Genomic DNA, 21,656 nt, shown 5'->3' on the forward strand with positions numbered 1-21,656 from the left:
TTTTTAGCATTTATTAATGATTTGAAGATTTGCATTCATTGCAAAAACCTGAGAAAGAAATAGTGCGACTCTCTGATTAATCCCCTTGATTAATTATATTTTTAAAATTGATTTATTAATTTATATTCATTTATAATACATTTTTCTACAAAGATACGTGTTTGTTCCTTGAAGATGCCATTAAAGTAGGAAAAACTACTCCGGAAGGTGGCAGTTGGCTGAAAATAAGAAGACGAGGAAGAAAGTGCCTGTGACGCTTATGACGACGCAACACAACAACCAATCACATGGCAGGAACGAAGATGGCGGAATCGGGGATCAGCGTCAGGTAGGGAGAGAGCAACAAAGTTTAGCTAACGTCTGCATTGTTTAAATAGTTATTTTAAGTATTCACCAGTGAGTTCACATTCCTACGCAACACGTCTGTTTATTAAGACCTATCAGCAGTAACATTTATATTTTGACAATGTGTGTTTTCAGCTGTTAGCACCACGCTAACTTAGCTTAGCAAGTGCTAGCAGTTAAACATTTGAATGGCTTTTCAGCAGCGCGGTGTGTCAGCCGCATGTCAACAACAGCAACTTGTAAACTACAACTCTGGTTATTTAACTAGATGAGGAGCCGGTGCTCACGTTTCTAGTTTATATGCCTCGCAATTAGCTCCAACAGTGGTTAGTTGTGACAAAGGAGAAGAGGCTAATGCTTGTGTTTGTGCACGGAGAGAACAATGACTAAGTTAGCTAACTCAACGTTTTATTATTTGAATGAAAAATATTTCCCTTCGCATCTGCAAAGTTTACAAATGAAACCATGTTCTGCCACTGAAACTACCCCAGCCTTCGACCTGTTTATAGATAATATAAATTTGTTACACTGAGTTAATATGAACTGACAGCTTTTATATTTGGGAAAAGTAATGTTAATGGAGGTGTAACTTTAAAGGAGGGTGTTTAAAATGCAGTAAGCCTCATAATGTATGAGTTATAAAGTGCATTGCAAGACGAAAGACGCAGTCAGCCTTATTGCGTGTGTACGCATATATCAGTATGTATTAACCAAATTTTTTAATATATCCCAACCCACTCTCTACATCAGTTATACAAAAACATTTTACAGCTGGTACATGGAACTGCTTTAGGGGTGGGGGATATTAAAAAATTATATATATATATATATATAATATATATATATTATATATATATATATATATATATATATATATATATATATATATATAAATAAAAGCCCAGGCTTTTATTATATATATATATATATATATATAATAAAAGCCCAGGCTTTTATATATATATATATATATAATAAAGCCCAGGCTTTATTATATATATATATATATATATATATAAAATAAAAGCCCAGGCTTTTATTATATATATATATATATATATAAAATAAAAGCCCAGGCTTTATTATATATATATATATATATATATAAATAAAAGCCCAGGTTTTATTATATATATATATATATATATATAAAATAAAAGCCCAGGCTTTTAATATATATATATATATATATATATATATAAAATAAAAGCCCAGGCTTTTATTTTTCCTTAAATCACTGAACTCCTGCTTATATTTGGGACAGATGACTACACGGGACAGGCCTTTAATTTCTTTACCATGCTGGTAAAGAATGAACATTTAGTACTAAATGAAGTACACTGGTGCTCATTGTTTTTGTAAAATGAACTAAACGATTGAATTGTGGAGAATCTAACAATCTGTAGAATGTCCATATTGACAAAAGTTTGAACTTTAATTTGGGTATGTGCAATCTAAGTGGCTTAGAACTAGCTCAAGGGGCTAGGGGACCTGTTTCTACGCCAAACTTCTATAAAAACCAGACCAGGCTACTAATTGAGACTTGCGTTTATTTGTCAAATCGTGAAGCCAAACCGAGCCAGTAAAAGGGTCATGTGTGTAACTGGGGCTAGGCTTTTACAGAACAATTATGTTACTAAGGTTTATATGGTCTTACAGTGTATATTGTCATATTGCCCACCCCTAATCTACTTATAAGATCAAATTGTACTTACACATGCAGATGACCCATGCTACTTTTCTGTGTAATGTACATTAATGTCAGTTATCGATTTAATATATACATTGTTCTCTCAGGAGCTGTCGAGAATTATGGACCATACTGCTGGGAAGATCTGCATTGCGAGAGCCGGTATGTCTTCCTGCCACATGTCTTGCGGGGGGGGGGGTCAAATGGTCCTCTTCGTACTTTGATTCTTGCATGTGTAATTGGTGGAATGATGTAAACCAAAATCACAGACATAATTAATATTAGCCAATTACTTTATACTCGTTATGAAGAAAATATATTTGCAGAAAATTACACTAGACCAAATGACACAAGTGATTTTTCCCCTCGTTTTTTATGAAATGTTTGACGGGCACAGGCTCAGATAGAGGCAGAGCTGGACAGACACTGGGACAGACTGCATCAAGGACTCACCTACTACAAGCCACCCAGGTATCTTACAGTTATTCAGATCCAACATCAAATACGCTGTTACCCTTTGGTTTTTTTCAATGATTAACTGTCAACCTAATTTGTTCTAGCCCATCCTCTGCTGGGAAAGTGAAGGAGAACAAAGATGTTGCACAACCATTGAAGGATTTTGGCCTGAGGATCAGTAAACTATTGGTAAGAGTTAAACATTTCTGTGTTGGGTGGTTCACTGTCTTCATTTGATGTCTGTGGAGATTCTTTGTCATCCAGGTTATAGTTATCCGAGGAAGGTTAAAATCAAAGGCAACTGGACTTGGTTGAAGATGCATGGTTGGTTGTGCATTTCATAATGATTTGATTTAATGCTTGTTACAGGGTCTTGATGAGCAGCAGAGTGTGCAGCTTTTACAGTGCTACCTACAGGAGGACTACAGAGGAACCCGTGACTCGTTAAAGGTGCCTGGTCCCACTTGGAATTTTTTTTCTGAAATCTTGGTGCGCTCAACAAAATCTTACCTGCTGTGTGCAGTTTTATAGAAAAATGAGAATACTAATAAATGCATTTAGGTTTTCAGTAAAGCTGTGTTTTGTATGTGGGATTTAGTGCTGCAGTCACTTGGATTAAGGGTTAGGGTTACAATTTTTCATGAGGAACAAAAGAAATCAAAGATTGTAAGAAGATATAATAAAAGATTTTCAGATGTTTGCTAACAGAGTCTTCCATACAGGTTGTTCTCAAGGATGAGCGACAAAGCCAGGCACTGCTGCTAAAGGTCAGTACATCTACAGTCATTTAGACTTACTGTGTAGTCAACCTTGATTCAGCGTGACTGTTACATTTCCATTTTTTACCCAGTTATTATGACTGTGTGTATTCACAGATGGCTGACTATTACTACGAGGAGCGCACATGTCTGCTCAGATGTGTCTTGCTGTTGCTGACATACTTTCAGGACGAGCGACATCCCTACAGGGTGAGAAGCAGCTGGATTTGCCTCACATCAGATAATAGAAGAAAATAAGTTTATTCTTTGTTGCTTCTGTATTATAATTGTGGGTGTGTTTGTTTTTGTCCAGGCTGAGTACAGTAACTGTGTCAGTAAGCTGGAGAAGGACCTAGTGAGCAACTACCAGTCACAGTTTGAGAAGCTCTTCAAAGCAGAAGCACCAACATGGGAAACTCATGGAAACCTCATGGTGATAATTTGCTTCATATGTTTGGGTTTTTTTAATACTGTATATTGTAACCTAGATCCAATATAAAATCACAAATTGTTTGAAATGAAGGTCATTTGTCCATCAAAGGATGTAAAATAACTTTTTTTGTTGTTGTGTTTTTTTTTTTTTAAGACTGAGAGGCAGGTGTCACTATGGTTCCTGCAGTGTCTGAGAGAACAGTCTCTGCTGCTGGAGATCATCTTTCTGTATTACGCTTACTTTGAGATGAGCCCGTCTGACCTGCTGACCTTTACCAAAATGTTCAAAGAAGAGGGCTTCGGTTTGCGGCAGACCAACAGACACCTAGTAGACAAAAGCATGGACGCGCTGGTTGATCGCATTGGGTAAGAGCACCTCAGTGTTTGTATGTGCCATTCATGTGTTTAAAGGAACGTAATTGTAATGTCTTGTATGTTTCTCTGGCCTGCAGCTATTTGAGCTCTCTCATCCTGGTCGAGGGAATGGACATAGACTTCCTACACAAGTGTGCCCTAGAAGATTGTACAGATCAGCATCAGTTCTCCAGTGCTCCTGACGTCATCAAGGTTTGACTGGGATCTCTAAATGCAACAGACATAAATACCCTGTAATACACCTGTAGAGCAATAACACTCAACCAAACAGGGTATATACAATCTGAAAAAGCAAAACAATGAGCTTAATTAGGCTCAAAATTGTGCACAGTTGCAACGTTGGGTAAAGCAATTATCCCTTTGTTGGAAAAATATTAGTTCTGTTTTTCAGTAGAAAGGAGAGAGGGACTCTACTAGCCCACTTTATAAATAAAATCCCTAGCTCTAATGTTCACTCATCCAAATTGCATATAATTGATGACACACTGAGAGAACTAATTTAGGCATCTAGAATAAACCATACGAACATGTGAACCTTCACATATCCTCTGATTCTTCTAGGAGATGGATCAGCTGCTGCTGACATTTGGTGACATCCCTCATCACGGGCCAGTGCTGCTAGCCTGGGTCCTGTTGAGACACACACTGCGACCAGACGAGTCCAGCCCCGTGATCAGGAGGATCGGCAACACCGCCCTGCAGCTGGAGGTGTTCAAGTACATTTCAACCATGCTGAAAGGCCTTGGAGTCACAGGGAATAATGTAAGAGACCAAATGTACCCACTTTGGTCAGGTCAAAGTTAAAGAAGGTGGACATTTTTAGTTAAAAGGAAAGTGGTCTCTTTTTAATGGGTACTGTCTGGTCAGAGCTACTAAAACAATTTCACACTTTTGGACACCCTGCCTCACTTTGCTTAACTTGTAGAAAAACATGAAGTTAAGGAAGTTACATGTCTTTTCATGAGGAAACCCACTCTCTAATCAAAGGCCATAGAGCTATGGATCTCAGACGTCCTCCCGGGTTCAGAGTGCTTCTGGTTTTCTCTAGCAGGTAGTTAAATTTAATCACATGGGGCCTCAGACCTAAATCAGTCTCTAATGAGATGGCTGGAATGAAAACCACCTGGCAGTAGGGAAACATGCTGTACTCTGGATTAGTCAGAATTTGAGCTAAATCAGACTGCGGGTTTCATAATCATGCCCCTCAAGCTGTGGTTTATATCTCCAGTGCAGCCAGACATTGAAGTGACAATGCACTGAGAAAATATACTGGCTTTCTAACAGTCAACAGCTTGGCTAAACGTTGTTTGTGGGAACACTGAAAATGGCAAAACTGACCACTGAAAATAGCACGTTTCTCTAACAAACCATCACATTTTGTGCATCAAAAACTCAGTTTCCTGATTAAAATATAACACTGCAACACAAATAAACATAACAGTAGGTACTATCCATTTTTTCTTAGATAGCTATTTGTATTGTTATACCACATTCAATTTTGTCACTCTTTTTGTCTTCAGTGCACAGCAAGCACAGCAAAGATGTGTATCTACGGTCTCCTCTCATTTGTGATCACTTCTTTTGAAGAGGAAAGCCTACAGGTATACACCCATGCATGTTTGCATGCAAAAATTACGTACTCTCATTCATATTTGTAACCTGTGTTGGTAACTCGTCTTATCGTGATGCATGTGACAGACTGGTGGTGTGGTGACACAGTGCTCCCACCTGATCGATGCTGCCTGTGATGTCCTCTCTGCTCCCAGTCTGGCTGAAGTCTTTTGGGAAATGGTGAGAAAGAAGAGAAGAGAGAAAATTGGTTTAAAAACAAAAAAATGTCAACTCTTGATGCTTTGCCCTGTTTGTTAAATTTTAAATCCAGAAGCCGAACATGGGATTGGGAATGATCCTGGACAACGCAGTCGGGATGTTCCCTCATAAGATCGGACCACTGTTGCAGCTTCTCACTGCACTTCTGTCAAACAAGTCGACTGTTAAAAAGGTAGATTTCACACATTCACGGACGTATAAACACTCAACCTTGCCTTAATGTAAATGGTTAAACCATGGATTTTTTCATATCTGTTCAACAGGTGTACAACTTTTTGGACAAGATGTCCTTTTACACACAAGTTTACAAACATAAACCCAATGATGTCATCTCCAAGGACGATGAGACTCTGTGGAGGAGACAAACACCCAAACTCCTCTACCCTCTCGGTTAGTTTTTTTGGTTGTTACTGAGATTTGAATACAGATACAACATTTAGTGTGCTGAAGAATGTCAGAGGGTCTGGTGAATTTTTAATGCTCATTTGTATCATGCATAATCACAGAATATTTAAGATTTTTTTTTAAAAGTTTCTCTCAAGTAACATACCTCCACTATAACCTTGTGTCTCCACCATCAGGCACAGGGCAGACTAATCTTTGGATACCGCAGGGAGTGCTGGGCCAGGTGATGATTGGAGGCGAGCAGGGCTACGTGGTTCGCTGGGACTACTCCTACAGCTCCTGGACTCTCTTCACCTGTGAGGTGGAAATGCTGCTCCATGTTGTTTCCACTGCAGGTACACTGCTGGTCATTCATATATTCTCACCAAGCAGATTATTAAATCCTTTAAAAGGTAATAAGGCTGCTGATACTTGTTGTTGTCAGCAAATCCCATTTGGATACCCTCACAATACTTGTTAGTACAATCAAGTAATTCTTGGTTTTGGTCTTTCATGGGATTTATTGGCAGTAAGGATTAGGGGTACTATCAGCTACACAACTGAAAATATTTTATAAATTGTCAGTAATAATGCCCAGTTATCATCACAAGTTACCATCAGACCTCAAAGAAATGTCACCAAACTGCTTTCATAGATTGACTAAGCAAAAAAAAAAAAGTATTCGTTTTATTATTAAAAAAGAAATGTCTACTGTATCCTAGCTGATTAAATTATTATTCCACTCATTGTTTCAGCATAATTAACTTGTCTGTGTTTCTCCGCCTTTTCTTGTTCTAGATGTTTTAGCTCACTGTGCACGTGTGAAACCCATCCTGGATCTGGTCCATAAGATCATAAGCACAGACTGGACCGTGTCAGATTGTTTGTTGCCTCTCACGTCCGCATCTACATGTTGCTGCAGAGGTAAATTAACTTTAAAGAGACATTTATCTGTTTTAACTCTTAAGTGTGGTTAGTATTTGTACTTCCTATTTGAAACAGTCTTGATTAGACACCAAGAATGAATTTGCTGAATCATTTGTGTGTTTACCGTCTGTTAGGTTAACATCAGTCATCAACCCACCAGTGGATGTGATTGCCTCCTGTGTGAACTGCCTCTCTGTACTGGCTGCAAGGATGCCTGGGAAGGTGGGTATGCTGGATACATCCAGTGTGAACAGGAAGTAAAATGAAGGAATAAAAACCTCTGTTCTTGAATCCTCCTCAGACATGTAATCTATATTTATTTACCTTTAGGTGTGGTCCAGTCTGCACCACACAGGTTTTCTCCCCTTTGCCTCCAACCCTTTGACCAGCACGGCTCAGTGTGTAAGGTAAAGTAAAAAACCCACAGTTTAATTTGCCTGGCAAATATCAGACTTATTTTTGGAGGAAGTACTTAAAAGTATTGATTCCAACAAAACCTTTTATTTACTTTTTTGTTTTTTGTAGCGCTGAAGGGATGAAGGCAGGTAACTATGGCAACCTGCTGGTCCAGATCGAGCAGCCAAGGGGGGAGTATGCTGTGACCATCGCCTTCCTTCGTCTCATTACAACCCTGGTCAAGGTAACAGTTTTTACCAAATATGATGTACAACTGTTTTCTGTAGTAGCAGCTAATTTGCTATTTTACATTTAAAAAAAGGAAAGAATGAATTTTATTCTATTTGTTTTCTTTCTTTTTTTTTAAATGTAGAAATGTGGTGCTCTGCTGCTATAACATACATCTTATCTCTCTTATCCTCTCCCTGTTGATTAATTTCAGGGTCAGCTTGGCAGCACTCAGAACAAAGGCCTGATCCCCTGTGTGCTGCTGGTGTTAAAGGAGATGTTGCCCACGTACCATAAGTGGCGTTACAACACCTATGGAGTCAGGGAGAGGATAGGTAAAGGGCGCATCTCTGACATGACAGTGAATACTAGATTCTGTCTTACAGATTAGAAAAGTGAAGCAAAAACTTAATAAACACCGGCTGCATTATGTTGCTGCAGGCTGTCTTATTTTGGAGCTGATCCATGCCATTCTCAATCTCAGCCCAGAGGGAGAAGATCAGGGCAGGTAAGGATTAATTTTTTGGGATTAAAGTGTCTTAATTCTGTAACCTACACATTTTTCTTGTAAATTCGCCCAGGTGAACAGGCTGGTAGGAATAATAATTGTGGACATATTACCGTACATGCAATTGAAGTTAACAAGTTTATAATTTGCACTGTTTAAATAATGTTTGACATTCTTAAGGTTTTTACATTGTTATACATTAACATTCTTGAGCTAAAATGATTAGTCGAATAATCAGTCAGTTGATCTACATTGAATATGCATAGATTTTTTTTTTTTTCCCCAAACAAAAATGATAACAATTTTACTGGTTCCAGCTTCTCAAATGTGAGGATTTGCTGCTTTTAAAAAGTCTATGATAATAAACTAATCACAGATAATTTAGACACAACAAGATATTTAACTGTCAACTTTTCCCACTATTTTCTGATATAATAAATAACGAAAAAGATTTTTTGACAGACATTTGTTTGTTCTTGTGTTGATTTAGTCTTTTCTTTTCTTGATGCAGCACTCCCACTCTGCAGTCTCTGTGTATCTACAGCCTGGCAAACACTGAGGCTGGACAGGCAGTTGTCAATATCATGGGAGTTGGAGTGGATACCATAGATGTGGTCCTGGCTGCACAGCCCAGCAGGTAAACAGACAAAACTTACCAATCTAGTTTTCCTCATTATGTATTCCTAGAATTAACCCCATAACCATATTTTTGACATTGCTGATTTTGACACCGATTGTGTTGTCGGGTTCAGTAGTTATATTTTCTTCTCTCTTTCTCTCTCTGACGTTGACCAGCTGTGTCTCTGAGGGTCCCGGTCAGATCCTGATCCAGACAGTAAAACTTGCCTTCTCTGTCACCAACAATGTCATCCGTCTGAAGCCGCCATCTGACGTTGTGTCCCCTCTAGAGCAGGCCCTGACTCAACATGGGGGTCACGGCAACAATCTCATAGTTGTGTTGGCCAAGTATATATACCATAAACATGACCCTGCGCTGCCTCGCCTGGCAATCCAGCTGCTCAAAAGGCTCGCCACTGTAAGAGCTTCAGATATATTTGTACACTATGTTTCTTGTTGTTTTGAACAGCAGCACATATTGATGTGTTTTTGTCTGCAGGTGGCTCCCATGTCCATCTACGCTTGCCTTGGTAACGACGCAGCAGCCATCCGCGACGCATTCCTCACTCGGCTGCAGAGCAAGACAGAAGACATGAGGATCAAGGTCATGATCCTTGAGTTCCTCACCGTTGCTGTGGAAACCCAGCCCGGCCTCATTGAGCTTTTTCTCAACCTGGAAGTCAAAGATGGAAGTGAGGGGTCAAAGGTATGACCTGCAGGATATGTGTAGTAAGATAAAGAGGTCTACTTGTTTTTACATTTAGTAGTGCCGTGTCGTGATTCTTTTCCTTTCTTTTACCTGCAGGAGTTTCTGCTTGGTGAGTGGAGCTGTCTTCATGTGGTGTTGGACTTGATTGACTCCAAACAGCAGGGGAAATATTGGTGTCCTCCGCTGCTCCACCGAGCGGCACTGGCCTTCCTCCTTGCACTCTGGCAGGATCGCAGAGACAGTGCCATCTCTGTGCTTCGTAAAAAGTAAGCACATTACCTGAGACAAAATTCTGATATGTGCATCTGGATGTTTTGAAAGACTGAATAATGGAGTATGATGAATATATCATTACTTTTTTACACAGAGAAAGGTTTTGGGAAAATTTGACAACACCTCTCTTTGGAACCCTTACCCCACCTTCAGATACCACAGAGGTATTTTTTAATGATTACTTAATCAGTTATTTGATGTCAAGTATTTCAACTCAAGAACTGTATTTTCTCTCAGCCTTGTGTTCTGGAGACGTGTGCTTTTGTCATGAAAATCATCGGCCTGGAGATCTACTATGTTGTCAGGTAATTTCAGAATCCCTAATATAATAAGTTCCCATATTTATCACTTTCATTTACAGACGATAGCTCAAATCTCACATAACTGAAGTTAAATGTGTGTGTTGTTACAGTGGTTCCTTGGAGCAGTCTCTGAAAGATGGGCTTCAGAAGTTTTCCAGTGCACGACGATACGAGTACTGGTCCCAGTATGTCAAGTCTCTAGTGTGCCACGTGGCAGAGATGGAGGAGGAAGGCATCTGTTACTTTCCTGAGACCCAGATGTTGATCTCTGCCTGGCGGATGCTGCTCATTCTTTCCACTAGCCATGTATGTTACAGCAAACACGTCATGATATTAGTGTGTTTAGGTGTTGATTTATGGGCCGGGGATCAGGACTAGTTCTTAAAACGGGTTGTCACATCGGAAAACAAAAGTGTTTATAGTTGTTCCAAACGGCTGTGCTTGATGGTGGAGTGAAAAGCCAACCGTTATAGAGAGGAGGGAGACTGGCTATCGATAAAATTTTCTACTCCTGGTAGACATTCAAACCATGACTCCTTGGCTGGGTGCCAGCGATTTTCTCTATCCAACTACTCGAACTATTCCTTTTTATTTATTTTTGATTAATTTGAGTGTCCTGAAACTTTTAAGTGACCTGATAAATTCATGAAGTGTTTTTTGGGAAAATAAACCACATGAAAACGTGATTTAACGAAGATTGGTATGTTTTATGCTTTCAGTCCGATGTGATGCAGGTAACGGATGATACGACCAAACTGAAGCTTTTCATGGATGTCCTGGATGGGGCCAAAGCTGCTGTAAGTCATCATGGCAAAACACATTTTCCTGTGATTTTATTTCTGCAAATTTCTTGTTTTACTTCTTTTGTTTTTCTCTTCCTTTTATTGCAGTTTTACTTTCTAACTTTGCTGTCTCTTTCAGCTGACTACACCCATGTCTGTGCCATGTCTTCGTCTTGGATCCATGATGGCCACACTACTACTCATCCTCCTCAAACAGTGGAGATGGTGTGTATTCTTGCATCTAACAGAGGAAGTTAATAGGTTTCCTTAATCTTGTAGTCGACAGTGCACACTTGACATATCCTTTACTCCTTTATCTCTAATAAACTCTGTTACTAATCTCCAGTGTGGTGGCAACAGCTCCTGACATCTTGTCTCCCCTCTCGCTGATCCTGGAGAGCGTCCTGCAAGCTGACCAGCAGATGATGGAGAGGACCAAAGCCAAAGTCTTCTCTGCACTCATATCTGTACTTCAGATTCAGGGACTCAATGGTAAGAAGCTAGTGTGTCTTCTTTTGTCTGTATTTAAACTAGAGACCACTGCAACATTAAATTCAGTCTTCTTGTTGATTCATTTATTTGTCAACTAGGTGGAGATATTTCCCAGCTGCCCCAGCTATTGCTGTCTGTGTGTGAGACGGCGAAAGACGAGGCATTGGCGTTAATTGACAGTACTCGGCACATGAGCCAGACGGGAGACACGGTGGAAGACGAGGATTGCATGGAGACAGACTCTCCCCGCGGCCCACAGAAGGACAAAGAGATGGGGTGAGCCAAGGCAGGAAGATTGCTTGTAGATGGTGCTTTTATGCACTTTAAAAGCCTATTTTGGTTCCACACTTCTCCAGAGGAGTCAACAAAGTGGTTTCACACTTATTTAATCTTTATCAGTAGTTATGACTAGTATAAACCTCCCATAACAAATTTTTGTGGCAACTTGGGGGCAGCGGAAACAAGTTGTGATCACAATTGACCATTTAAGTTGAACTTCTTACCAAACCATTGCTTTCATCCAGCAGTTAAAGAGCTACAAACAGACAGCATTTATTCGGCTGTTTGTTTCTGTCCTGTGTTTGGTCTCTACCAACTCCTGAAGGAAATATCTGGCTCTTTTAGCTACTAAATGCTCCACTATGTTTGCCTCTAACTGTGTGTGTGTGTGTGTCTGTTGTTTGGTGCTGAACATGTAGTGTACAGTTGGTTTTTAGAGCTTTTTTGCTGAAAACAGCTGCCTGCTGTGCCCGAAAACTATGCTATGAGAGCGTTGAGTGAACAAAAACATAATGAGCTGAAAATTGCTGCAAAGCAGTGGGGAGCAACACGCTACCCTTTCACATCGCCATTTGGTACATTGTTATTATGAGAATATCTATTATGGCCACTGTGAGATGAGATGAAAAGCAGTTGGATGTTACGTAGACAAAAACTACATTGCTGTGATACGAGCAAAAAAATCAAACTTCATCAGCAGTGGCCATGAACTTATTCACGTTAATGAGTGCAGTGCATACAGCAAAAGCACAAATCCAACATAAAATTAATTCTATGCATGCTTCTTTTAATTTTTACCAGGTGTGTGTACTAGCATTGCACTTAGCGAAGGAGCTGTGTCGCACTGATGAAGACGGTGAGCACTGGGTGTCAGTGATGAGGAAGGTTCCAGTCCTCCCCTCGGTGCTCAGTGCTGTTGAACTAAGCCTGCGATCCAAACACAACCTCTACTTCACTGAGGCTGCGCTTCACCTGCTGCTCACACTGGCCCGCACTCCTCAGGTAAACACAACCTTTCTACTGTGTAAAGGAAAAGGTTAGCGCTATGTTTTTGCTGTGAAAAGACCAAAACCAGCAATGTGTTAGTCTGTCTCTAAATATTTCTCACTTCCCTACCCCGTGTCTGGCTCTCAGCATTCCCTCCGAGCCTCCCGGCATCTGTGCCCAGGCTTTTAAAGAAAGTTTCTATAAAAATGCTGAAAAATATACTATAATTACATTTTTTTTTTTTTTTTTTTAAAAAGGCTCAGCAATTTCCCAAACATCTCTCAAAGAGAAGTACATAGTGCGATTGGTTTAGTACGTACTTATTTGGTGCTCTATTTTATTTACAGCAGCATACAGTGTATTTGGGATTGACTCAGAATAAACTCCAAATTTATTATAAGGACCATGTCAATTAATGTGGTGTATGGCACATTAGGATCAATTCATTGTTGGTTTTCTTGTTTTCATTGGAATAAAACTAAGAAAAATATAGAATATCACCAACCTCATCCTTTTAATGTTTTTAAATCAATCAAGATGTCAAAAGTTGTGGGGGGGTCTTCATTTGTCCTCCAGGGGGCAGCAGCTGTTGCTGGAGCAGGAGTCATCCAGACTATCTGCCTCCCTCTTCTGAGCGTCTATGAGGTGTCTTCAAATGGTGCATCTCAGGTAATAAAAATTATAACAATCCCTTAACAGAATTTCTTTTCTGCATTGTATGTCAAATACCATTGCTTATTGATACAGACAAAGCACTGCAATAAAATTTAAGTATTAACACAGTATATCTTTGTCTGCGAGCAGAGTTTCTCCCGGAAGTCCCAGGACACTGCCTGCTGGCCAGGAGTGTACCGCCTCTGCATGTCATTAATGGAGAGTCTGCTCAAGACTCTGCGTTACAACTTCATCAACGAAGCCCTGGACTTTGTTGGAGTACATCAAGAACGCATTCTACAGGTATGACTGTGACGGCAGAAAACAGTGAAAAATGCTCCTCAATTTCTAAATCCCAAGTCCAAATACACAGATGTTCAGTTAAATATCACCACTACTTAAAACTGCACTTTACTACTGTAAAAGATTAAGAAGAATGAGCAAATATTCATAATTTGAGAACCTGGAACCAGTGAGTTCTTTGCATTTTTTTCTTTACATAATTACTTTACCAATTATTTGATTATCAAAATTGTTGCTATTAATTAATGTTCTGTTTACCAAGTAATGACTAAATACTATTACTAATCCTCATGTTGACGTTTTTGCTTTTGCTCAGTGTCTGAATGCAGTGCGAACAGTGCAGAGCTTGGCGTGTTTGGACGAGGCGGATCACACGGTCGGTTTCCTACTGCAGCTCTCAAGCTTCTGTAAGGAGTGGCAGTTTCACCTGCCCAAACTGCTCAGAGATATACAGGCAAGTCCAGAAGAAAGCTCCACATTGGCAAAGATAAGGGTTAGACACACATTCAGTTGTTCAGTATTTTTCTTTCCATCTCCTCCGCGCAGGTAAACCTGTGTTATCTGTGCCAGACCTGCACGTACCTGCTCCACAGCAAAAAGATGCTCCATCACTACCTCCAGGTCAAAAATGTTTTACCTTCATATGATTTTAATAACACGAACTGCAGCAGTGGTACATTTATATTCTATTCTGCATTATAACCAACAATGAGTGTGACTTGCACATTGTGTGTGTAAGCAGCCAAGAAATCTGCCACAAGAATCCAGTTAAAATGTTGTAATATGTTTATTTATTCAGATAAATAACAGGTTTGTGTGTTTTGGGATCTTGTTTAGGCTAAAAACGGTGAGGCGTTGCCCCCCGGGCCCCTACCCAGGACACAACGCCCCCCTCAAACCCCATCGAAAGAGGCAGCAGGTGGAGGGGAGAGAGAGGAAGCAGAGCAGAAGGCCCTGCTGGCTGTACAGTGCAGTCTTCTGAAGATCCTCAGCAAAACCCTGGCAACTCTGCAGCACTTCACTCCAGACTGCTGCCAGATACTCCTGGACCAGGTCAGCCTGCTTATTCTGCTCTAATAAGCACTTTTGTCTCTAAAATTATGTTTTTAATCCTGATTAGTAGCTTCAGATTTCTAGGAGCATCTTAAGAAACTGTGGCACATGTTGACATTTATATTGTGTCTCTGCCTGTGGCAGAGTATGGACCTGGCAGAGTATCGAACCCTGTTTGTGCTCAGCTTCACAACTCCAGCGTTTGACCCTGATGTGGCTCCTTCATTTGGAACCCTGCTGGCCACCATCAACGTGGCCCTGAGCATGTTGAGCGAGGTAGATGTTCTCCATAATCATGTAATAACTTCAGCTACAGGCAGCCTGCGGTAGATGCCTGATTGTTTTTGTGTCATTTTTTCACAGATGGAGAAGAAGAAAGAGCCAGTTTCCTTGAGTATAGCTTCACTGGCCTCATCAGAAGAGATCCAAGCTCTGAAGTGAGTAAAACTCAAGCCTGCTACTTTTAAGTATTATTTGAAAGGGACTTCTTTGCCTTCAGTCAGGGCCAGGCTGCCTCTAGCTTGCGGTCTTTATGCCAAGCGGCTGCTGGCACTATTCATGTTACTTCTTTGTGTTAGTTTCAACCAGGGATCGGCAAATAAGTCTGGCATCGGGCCAAATTTTTTTCAAGCCATTATATGGCGGCCAGAACAAAGTCAAATTATTTCAACCATTGTGTGCATGTTTAGCTCAGTAGGTACTGTGCAGGACTCCCGTTAGGAAGATTGGAAGATGAATTCCAATAACTGCGTGTATCCCCCCCCTTATTACTTGATTCTAAGGACACTTTTGCACATGCTCACTATAAGGCACGTGCTGCAGTATGTGTGTGCCCGGCGTTTGATCTGCATTCATAAACCTATGGACGCTTATTTTCATTTCCTTGAGGAAATTCAGGGCGTGAACTACGGGGGAGCCAGGGGGAGCTAAGCTCCCCCTAATAAGACATCAGCTCCCCTAAAAGCATGATTTGTGATAAATTGGGGTCTCTAAAATATTGACAGCATGCTTTATTACACATTAATATATATACATACAATAATCTTATCATGGATCATGCGGAGCGTTGGACAGAGGAAACAATCACCGATCGCAGCAGGGCAGTCACTTCGCGATCTCCTGTCCCTGGTCCCCCCCCACTCCCTCTCCGGTGCCGACAGGCTGTGAACGGTTTGTGACCGTTGGCTGAATGAATATTACATGATCCATGCACTACTGCAAGTGGGGGCTCTCCGCAGCACCATGCAACTTTCTACATTCTTCCCAGAGGTGTGTCAAGCAAGCCAGAGACTCTTTTGAATGTCCTTCAGAACTCTTCAAAGTAAAAGCTTTCAATAAACTCAACATAAAGCATTGCTGCAATAAACGTTCTTGCGCTTTTATTTTGCAGCCACAGTCACTTAAGAAGAAGTGATTGTGTGAGTAACTGTCATGACTGATCTTTTTCAGCACCAGCTGCTATCTATTTATTTTTCTGCTATCAAAGCTATCTGGCTGCGGGCCAGATATTATTGCTGGTTCTGGCCCGCCGGCCACCTATTGCCAACCACTGGTTTAGACCATTAAATTGAGAACTTGCTTCTGTTATTTCAGGTCCTTGCTAATGTTCACCATGGAGAACTGTTTCTACGTGCTGATCTCTCAGGCTGTTCGGTGTCTCAAAGATCCCTCCATCCTCCCTCGAGACAAACAGAGGCTCAAACAGGAGCTCAGCTCAGAGCTGGTGAGACGTCACATCTCTCTTAACCTGTCTTCTGTATGACTTTTAAAGGTCTGGTTATATTCTATATTTTTTTATTGTCAACAAATGAAAAGACCAAAACCACCAATGCGCTTGTGCTTTTACCAAGTATGTGAAGAAGCCTGATGAATTCTTCTGTGCCAGAGAACTCAATTGTTGTCGAACTTTTAAACAGTGCTCCGCTGTTTCAGGAATTACAGAGCCAGTCTATTGGGGCTAAGAGCCACAGATCGCAAGTATAGAGAGATGTACTTAACACATTCATGGTTTTGGTCTTTTGTTGACAATAAGAGGAATCTAAAATAACACCAGCCTTATCTTCGATCCTTCTCTTTTCTTCACCACCAGAGCACTCTTCTCTCGAGCCTGTCGCGCTACTTCCGCAGGGGCTCACCATCGTCTCCAGCCAGCAGCATCCTCCCCTCCGCCCAGTCCAAACCACCCACACCAGGATCCAAGGGAAGCCACGAAGGTCAGGAGCCATTCATCCAGCTCGTTCAGGCATTTGTCAGACTTGTGCAGAGATAGATTTACATTTCCAGCAGAAGACACACGAGGAGGATTTTCCCAATATAAATACTCACTGTTGTTTTGCCTCTAACAACGGAACAAACTGGTTTTTATGTACACCATTGCAGTAGTTAAAATAGCACAAATGTGTGGCTTGGAGTGAGTGTTTGATTCTATGTTTAGTAATTGGAGCCATATTTTGTTTAATTTTGCCAAAACAGCTGTTAACTACATTTGAGATGACCACAACCAAAGTGTTTACTTTAAAAGGCCAACGAGAAGCTGCCTGATTGTCCAGAAAAACATGTATTACGAAGATGAGTCTGTAGAGATGTTGGTGCTCCTAGACATCAGTCAGCGACTGGGGTCCACTTTTCCAAGGCCTAGTTTTATAGGTCACTTTGATGATACTGACCAGACACGTTTCAAGTGCTACTTAAGAAATTAGACCTTTCAAATATAATCTGCTCTATAATCTAATCCTGAGTTGTAGACAAACCTTTTTTTCTAATTCCCTTCACTAAATCTTGATCTGAACTTTGCTATTTTCTTATCTCTGCTTATCCATGTACACATTTTGAAGTGGCTGCCAAGATTTATACTTTAAAAAAAAGTATACGTTAATAAAGGGACTTTTGTACCACAATTGTGTCATCATAAGTTGTCTTTACTGCATTTGTACATAATTCCTTGAACACACAGTAGCCCTGAACCATAAACTGGCCGATGAAAACAAACGTTATAAACAATAACTCTGTAATAAAATACATTTTCACGTTCTTATATGCATCATATAAAAGGAAATATTAAAATGAATTACTATTTACAAAGACGATTTAAGAATTTTTTACAACTTAAGTACCTAACATAAATCAAATTATAGGCTGGTCATGTGCAATTATAGTATAAAATGACTGATATCTGGAGAGTAAGGTGACAGTTTTACAGCAGAATTAATTAGGTAGCTACATTATCAAAAGCAGTTTACGCCATTGTACCGGAAGAGTTAGTAGCTGCAGTGTAAAGAGGCGTCACTATTGTGATCCTCTGAGGCTCCAGAGTGTCTGCCTGCAGTCGTCCAGGGACAAATATCTCCTGAGGGTCTGTAGTGTCCCCTACTGGCCATTGACTGGGACCTCCTGAAAGAGAAAACACAAGTTGGCAACATAATGTAACATCAGACATGACACTGAAAGCAGGCACAGTCACTTGACATGCAGGTTGAAACCAGTTGGTGCTGAAGGTATAAAAAATCAAAAGATTAAAAACACTGACATTTTACAACTGCCTGCAGACACATGCATCTGACATCTTTTTTAAAAGGATTTGTTCAGAGTTAGGTGAAAAGGTTGATACAATGTGTCAGTTCAACATGAAGCTACAACCAAGAGATAGTTAGCTTAGCATACAAACTGAAAACAAGGAGATACAGCTGCTAACCTGGCTCTGTCAAAAACCTGCCAACCAGCCCACTTTACGTTGTTTGTTTAATCCCTACAAATACCAACATGTAAAAACACAAGATAATAGAGGTGCTTTTTTAATTTTTGGACAGAGGCAATCTAGCTGTTTCCCCATCCTTCCAGTGTTTATGCTAAGCTAACACTCTCCTGGTGGTAGCTTCATATTTGACCGACAGCTATAATGATCAAGCATTTCTCTAAATGTTGAACTATTCCTTCAAAGACGCCTCGGCCCAGCAGAAAAGGTTTATCATGCATCATAAATGCAGATTATCAAAACAATATAATACATTTCCTGTTTATTAGGTGTGGCTAGCTAAATCCAAGTCATAACTGTGTCCAAACTAGACAAAATGGCAGGATTTAGTCAACCCAATAAACTGGCAACTCTGAGTACCTCATGACATTGTTTTTCTTCATGCAGCAGATAAAACCAAATCAACAGGGTCTCATGCATCAGGTCACTCTCAAAGCCTGCACCTCAACCACACTAACCTTCGTCTGGTCCTCCAGACAGGCCTTTCAGACCAAAGAGGGTACAGTAATTTGTCTATCATTACATCACACAGAGGATGAGAAGGAAAAGAAGAGCGATTCACTGAAGGAGAATTCATCACTGCGGACAACAACAGTAGTTTGACATTTTATAACCGAGGCATGTTTTTTTTCTTGGGGTAAACTCACCTCTAAATTCCCTCTGGCTTTCTTCAACACTCCATGGGTTACACACACTAGATTGGAGAAAAATAATATGAAGTCAGATATCTGTATAGATATACAGACAATTATTTTCATTATCGTTTCATCTGTAGATTATGTTTCTGATTTATCGTTTAGTCTATACAATGACAAATTAATTAAAACAGGACATTATCAAAGTTTTTTTGTCACGACAACAAAACAAAGATATTCAAATTTACAATTATGTAAAACAACAGTAGCCAATCCTCACATTGTAGAAGCTATAAGCAGATAATATTTAACATTATTACCTTGATGAAAGACTAAACTGATTATAAATAGCTACTATCAATTGACTACTCGTTTTAGGCCTAGTATACAGTATAATAAACTAGTATAAACTGTCTAAGTTAAAGAAGATAATCCTACACTGATCGATGATGACTCTTTCCATTCCCTCTTTGAGCTGGTTGGTTGTTCGGAGGCGTTTAACGGCTCCACTCAGCATCCTCTCCTGCTGTGACAGCCTGCTTTTCAGTCTGGCTATCTCATTTTTCAGCAGGTCATCCTGATAAGGAGGATAAAAAGATTAATGAGATCTGGTTTGCGTAGATATTTAATTGGTTTGGGTAAATACGATGTGTGTGTTTGTGCACGTCTACCTGCTGGTTGCTGCCGCTGTCCCCTGCTGTGTTACCAGCTGGCAAAGAGACTCTCCACACCAGTTTGAGCATTCGGCCAGCCTCCTCTAACACTTGCTGCATGGTGTTCATGCTGCCGGACAGACTCTTCAGATGGTGCTGTTCGATCACCTATGAAAACAGATAGACATTAACACTAATGCCTTCTTATAAATGCTTATAATGCAAGCTGTGGAATAAGAAGTACACCACAAAGTGCAACTAAAACATCTTAAACATGACAGTTTATCAGTACCTTGTTGTCAGAGCCCTGCTGTCTGAGTGTGTGCAGCCACTCCTGCAGTTGTGTGTCCATGCTGCGCGACAGCTTACGGCCCTCTGAGATCTGTTTGCGGAGGGCGTTGTAGTCCTCAATCAGACCCAAAATATGGCGGCCGTTGCGATTGGCCCACATCCGGTGCCCCGGCACCAGGCGGGAGGGAGCGCCAGAGACACTGTCGCCAGAACTGCTGCTGAATGACCCGCCGTCCACCTCTGAATGAGTGCGACGTTTCTCATCTGACAAGATTTAAGTGTGTCCGGATGTTTTGAAATGTACAACACTAATAATAATTTGTAAGCGCATTAAACCATCACGCCACTTCTGTTAAGGTTTTCTTACCATGGACGATCCTGGTGTGTTCATTGTGACTCTGAAATGAGTGACGGAGAGGATCGCAGCCTTCACGACCTGGTGACCTGCCTCCTTCATCTAAGACAAATGTAAAACCAGCACTGACATGACCTGGCAGATTCCTGTGTGTTTGCATGCCTCTGTGTATCTGTCACATGTAATTAACATGTGCCTTGTGTTTACCTGGAGAGGACAGCAGGTAGTTGATATTGATGGTTTCAGAGCGGTTGGGTCCTCTAAGCAGCTGCTCCTCCAGTCTCTGTCGCAGTGCCGTGTTGGTCTGGATGCTCCTCTCCAGCTGAAGCCTCAGGTGTCTGATCTCCAGCAGCAGCTCACTCAGGTCCAGTGAACCGGAGGGAGGGACTGAGACGGGCTCCTGGGTCGCCTCACTCGATTCTGAGAGGAACAACGAGAGAGGGAAACATCCTCATTAGTTTTTACAGAACAGGAAATTCAGAGCAGAAGCAACCTGAGTATAATACAGAAAGGTTAACACTTGTTTTCTTTCCACCACAGAGGTTCACTTTATAGACTACCTGTGCATCATATTTGCTTTCTGTAGACTTTCAGTTTTAAACAATAAATGTGGTGATGTTGATTTGTAAAATATTAAAAACGTTTCCATGTCTATGTCAGTACCCTAAAACTTTGTGGCAATTCAAAACACTGAAAAATGGCAATGTCTGTGTGGCACTTGATTTTTAAACAGTACTAAAAGATCAACATTCCACAAAAATATACTACATGTCTGTTCCACTCCGGACTGAACATAGGAAGGGAAAATTACAGAGTGCAGGGCTTTTTACTCTGCAAGATCCGTTTAAAGGAGTCATAAAACCTCTGTTACTCAAACACATCCCAATAGTAATATACACACAGCTGTAAGTAATAACAATAGGGCCAAGGTCCAAGTCCAAGGTAGAAATTAAAAGGAAAGTCTGAGTTTGGCTACAAAGACTGATACAGGCGATGATTTGTAGTTGTTGGTTAGTCACTTGTCTTCCTCTATTACTATTTAAAACTACATAGCACGTAGGGCTGAAACGATCCACTGATTAAATCAATTAATTCGATTACTAAAAAGCTTATAACTAAAGCGTTTAATCCATATAAATATATAGCACACTGTTTCACACAGACATTTATTACCGTCACACATCACGCTT

General features: G+C 40.5%; 2 protein-coding genes across 2 annotated transcripts in view; one reads left to right on the forward strand and one right to left on the reverse strand.

The window, feature by feature from the left end:
* The first annotated feature begins 238 nt into the window (after positions 1 to 238).
* Positions 239 to 17,678, forward strand: nup188 (nucleoporin 188). Its single transcript, XM_038734439.1, is given in 45 exon segments — positions 239 to 328; positions 2,143 to 2,197; positions 2,433 to 2,506; positions 2,596 to 2,680; positions 2,861 to 2,941; positions 3,214 to 3,258; positions 3,367 to 3,459; positions 3,563 to 3,682; positions 3,836 to 4,047; positions 4,134 to 4,248; positions 4,618 to 4,818; positions 5,577 to 5,657; positions 5,755 to 5,847; positions 5,939 to 6,058; positions 6,150 to 6,276; positions 6,468 to 6,626; positions 7,069 to 7,167; positions 7,170 to 7,194; positions 7,332 to 7,419; positions 7,528 to 7,604; positions 7,723 to 7,837; positions 8,036 to 8,156; positions 8,263 to 8,329; positions 8,841 to 8,966; positions 9,125 to 9,365; positions 9,447 to 9,653; positions 9,753 to 9,922; positions 10,024 to 10,093; positions 10,167 to 10,234; positions 10,342 to 10,537; positions 10,951 to 11,028; positions 11,153 to 11,238; positions 11,360 to 11,505; positions 11,604 to 11,781; position 12,204; positions 12,586 to 12,786; positions 13,348 to 13,440; positions 13,576 to 13,728; positions 14,045 to 14,182; positions 14,275 to 14,349; positions 14,566 to 14,781; positions 14,926 to 15,057; positions 15,145 to 15,218; positions 16,375 to 16,504; positions 16,871 to 17,678. Coding segments are annotated over 45 exon segments (5,253 nt in total). The 5' UTR covers positions 239 to 287; the 3' UTR covers positions 17,051 to 17,678.
* Positions 17,679 to 17,680: 2 nt separating this feature from the next.
* Positions 17,681 to 21,656, reverse strand: part of cdk5rap2 (CDK5 regulatory subunit associated protein 2) — a 32,709-nt gene continuing 28,733 nt past the window's right edge. Inside the window, 8 exon segments of the mRNA XM_038734437.1 lie at positions 17,681 to 18,171; positions 18,991 to 19,045; positions 19,180 to 19,226; positions 19,606 to 19,744; positions 19,839 to 19,988; positions 20,113 to 20,375; positions 20,479 to 20,568; positions 20,674 to 20,886. Of these exon segments, the coding sequence (XP_038590365.1) occupies positions 18,017 to 18,171; positions 18,991 to 19,045; positions 19,180 to 19,226; positions 19,606 to 19,744; positions 19,839 to 19,988; positions 20,113 to 20,375; positions 20,479 to 20,568; positions 20,674 to 20,886 (1,112 nt within the window). The 3' untranslated portion in view covers positions 17,681 to 18,016.

This window comes from Micropterus salmoides, unplaced genomic scaffold (assembly GCF_014851395.1).
Source record: "Micropterus salmoides isolate LMB-PRFRI ecotype aquatic unplaced genomic scaffold, ASM1485139v1 Ms_hic_scaffold_20, whole genome shotgun sequence".
NCBI lineage: Eukaryota > Metazoa > Chordata > Actinopteri > Centrarchiformes > Centrarchidae > Micropterus > Micropterus salmoides.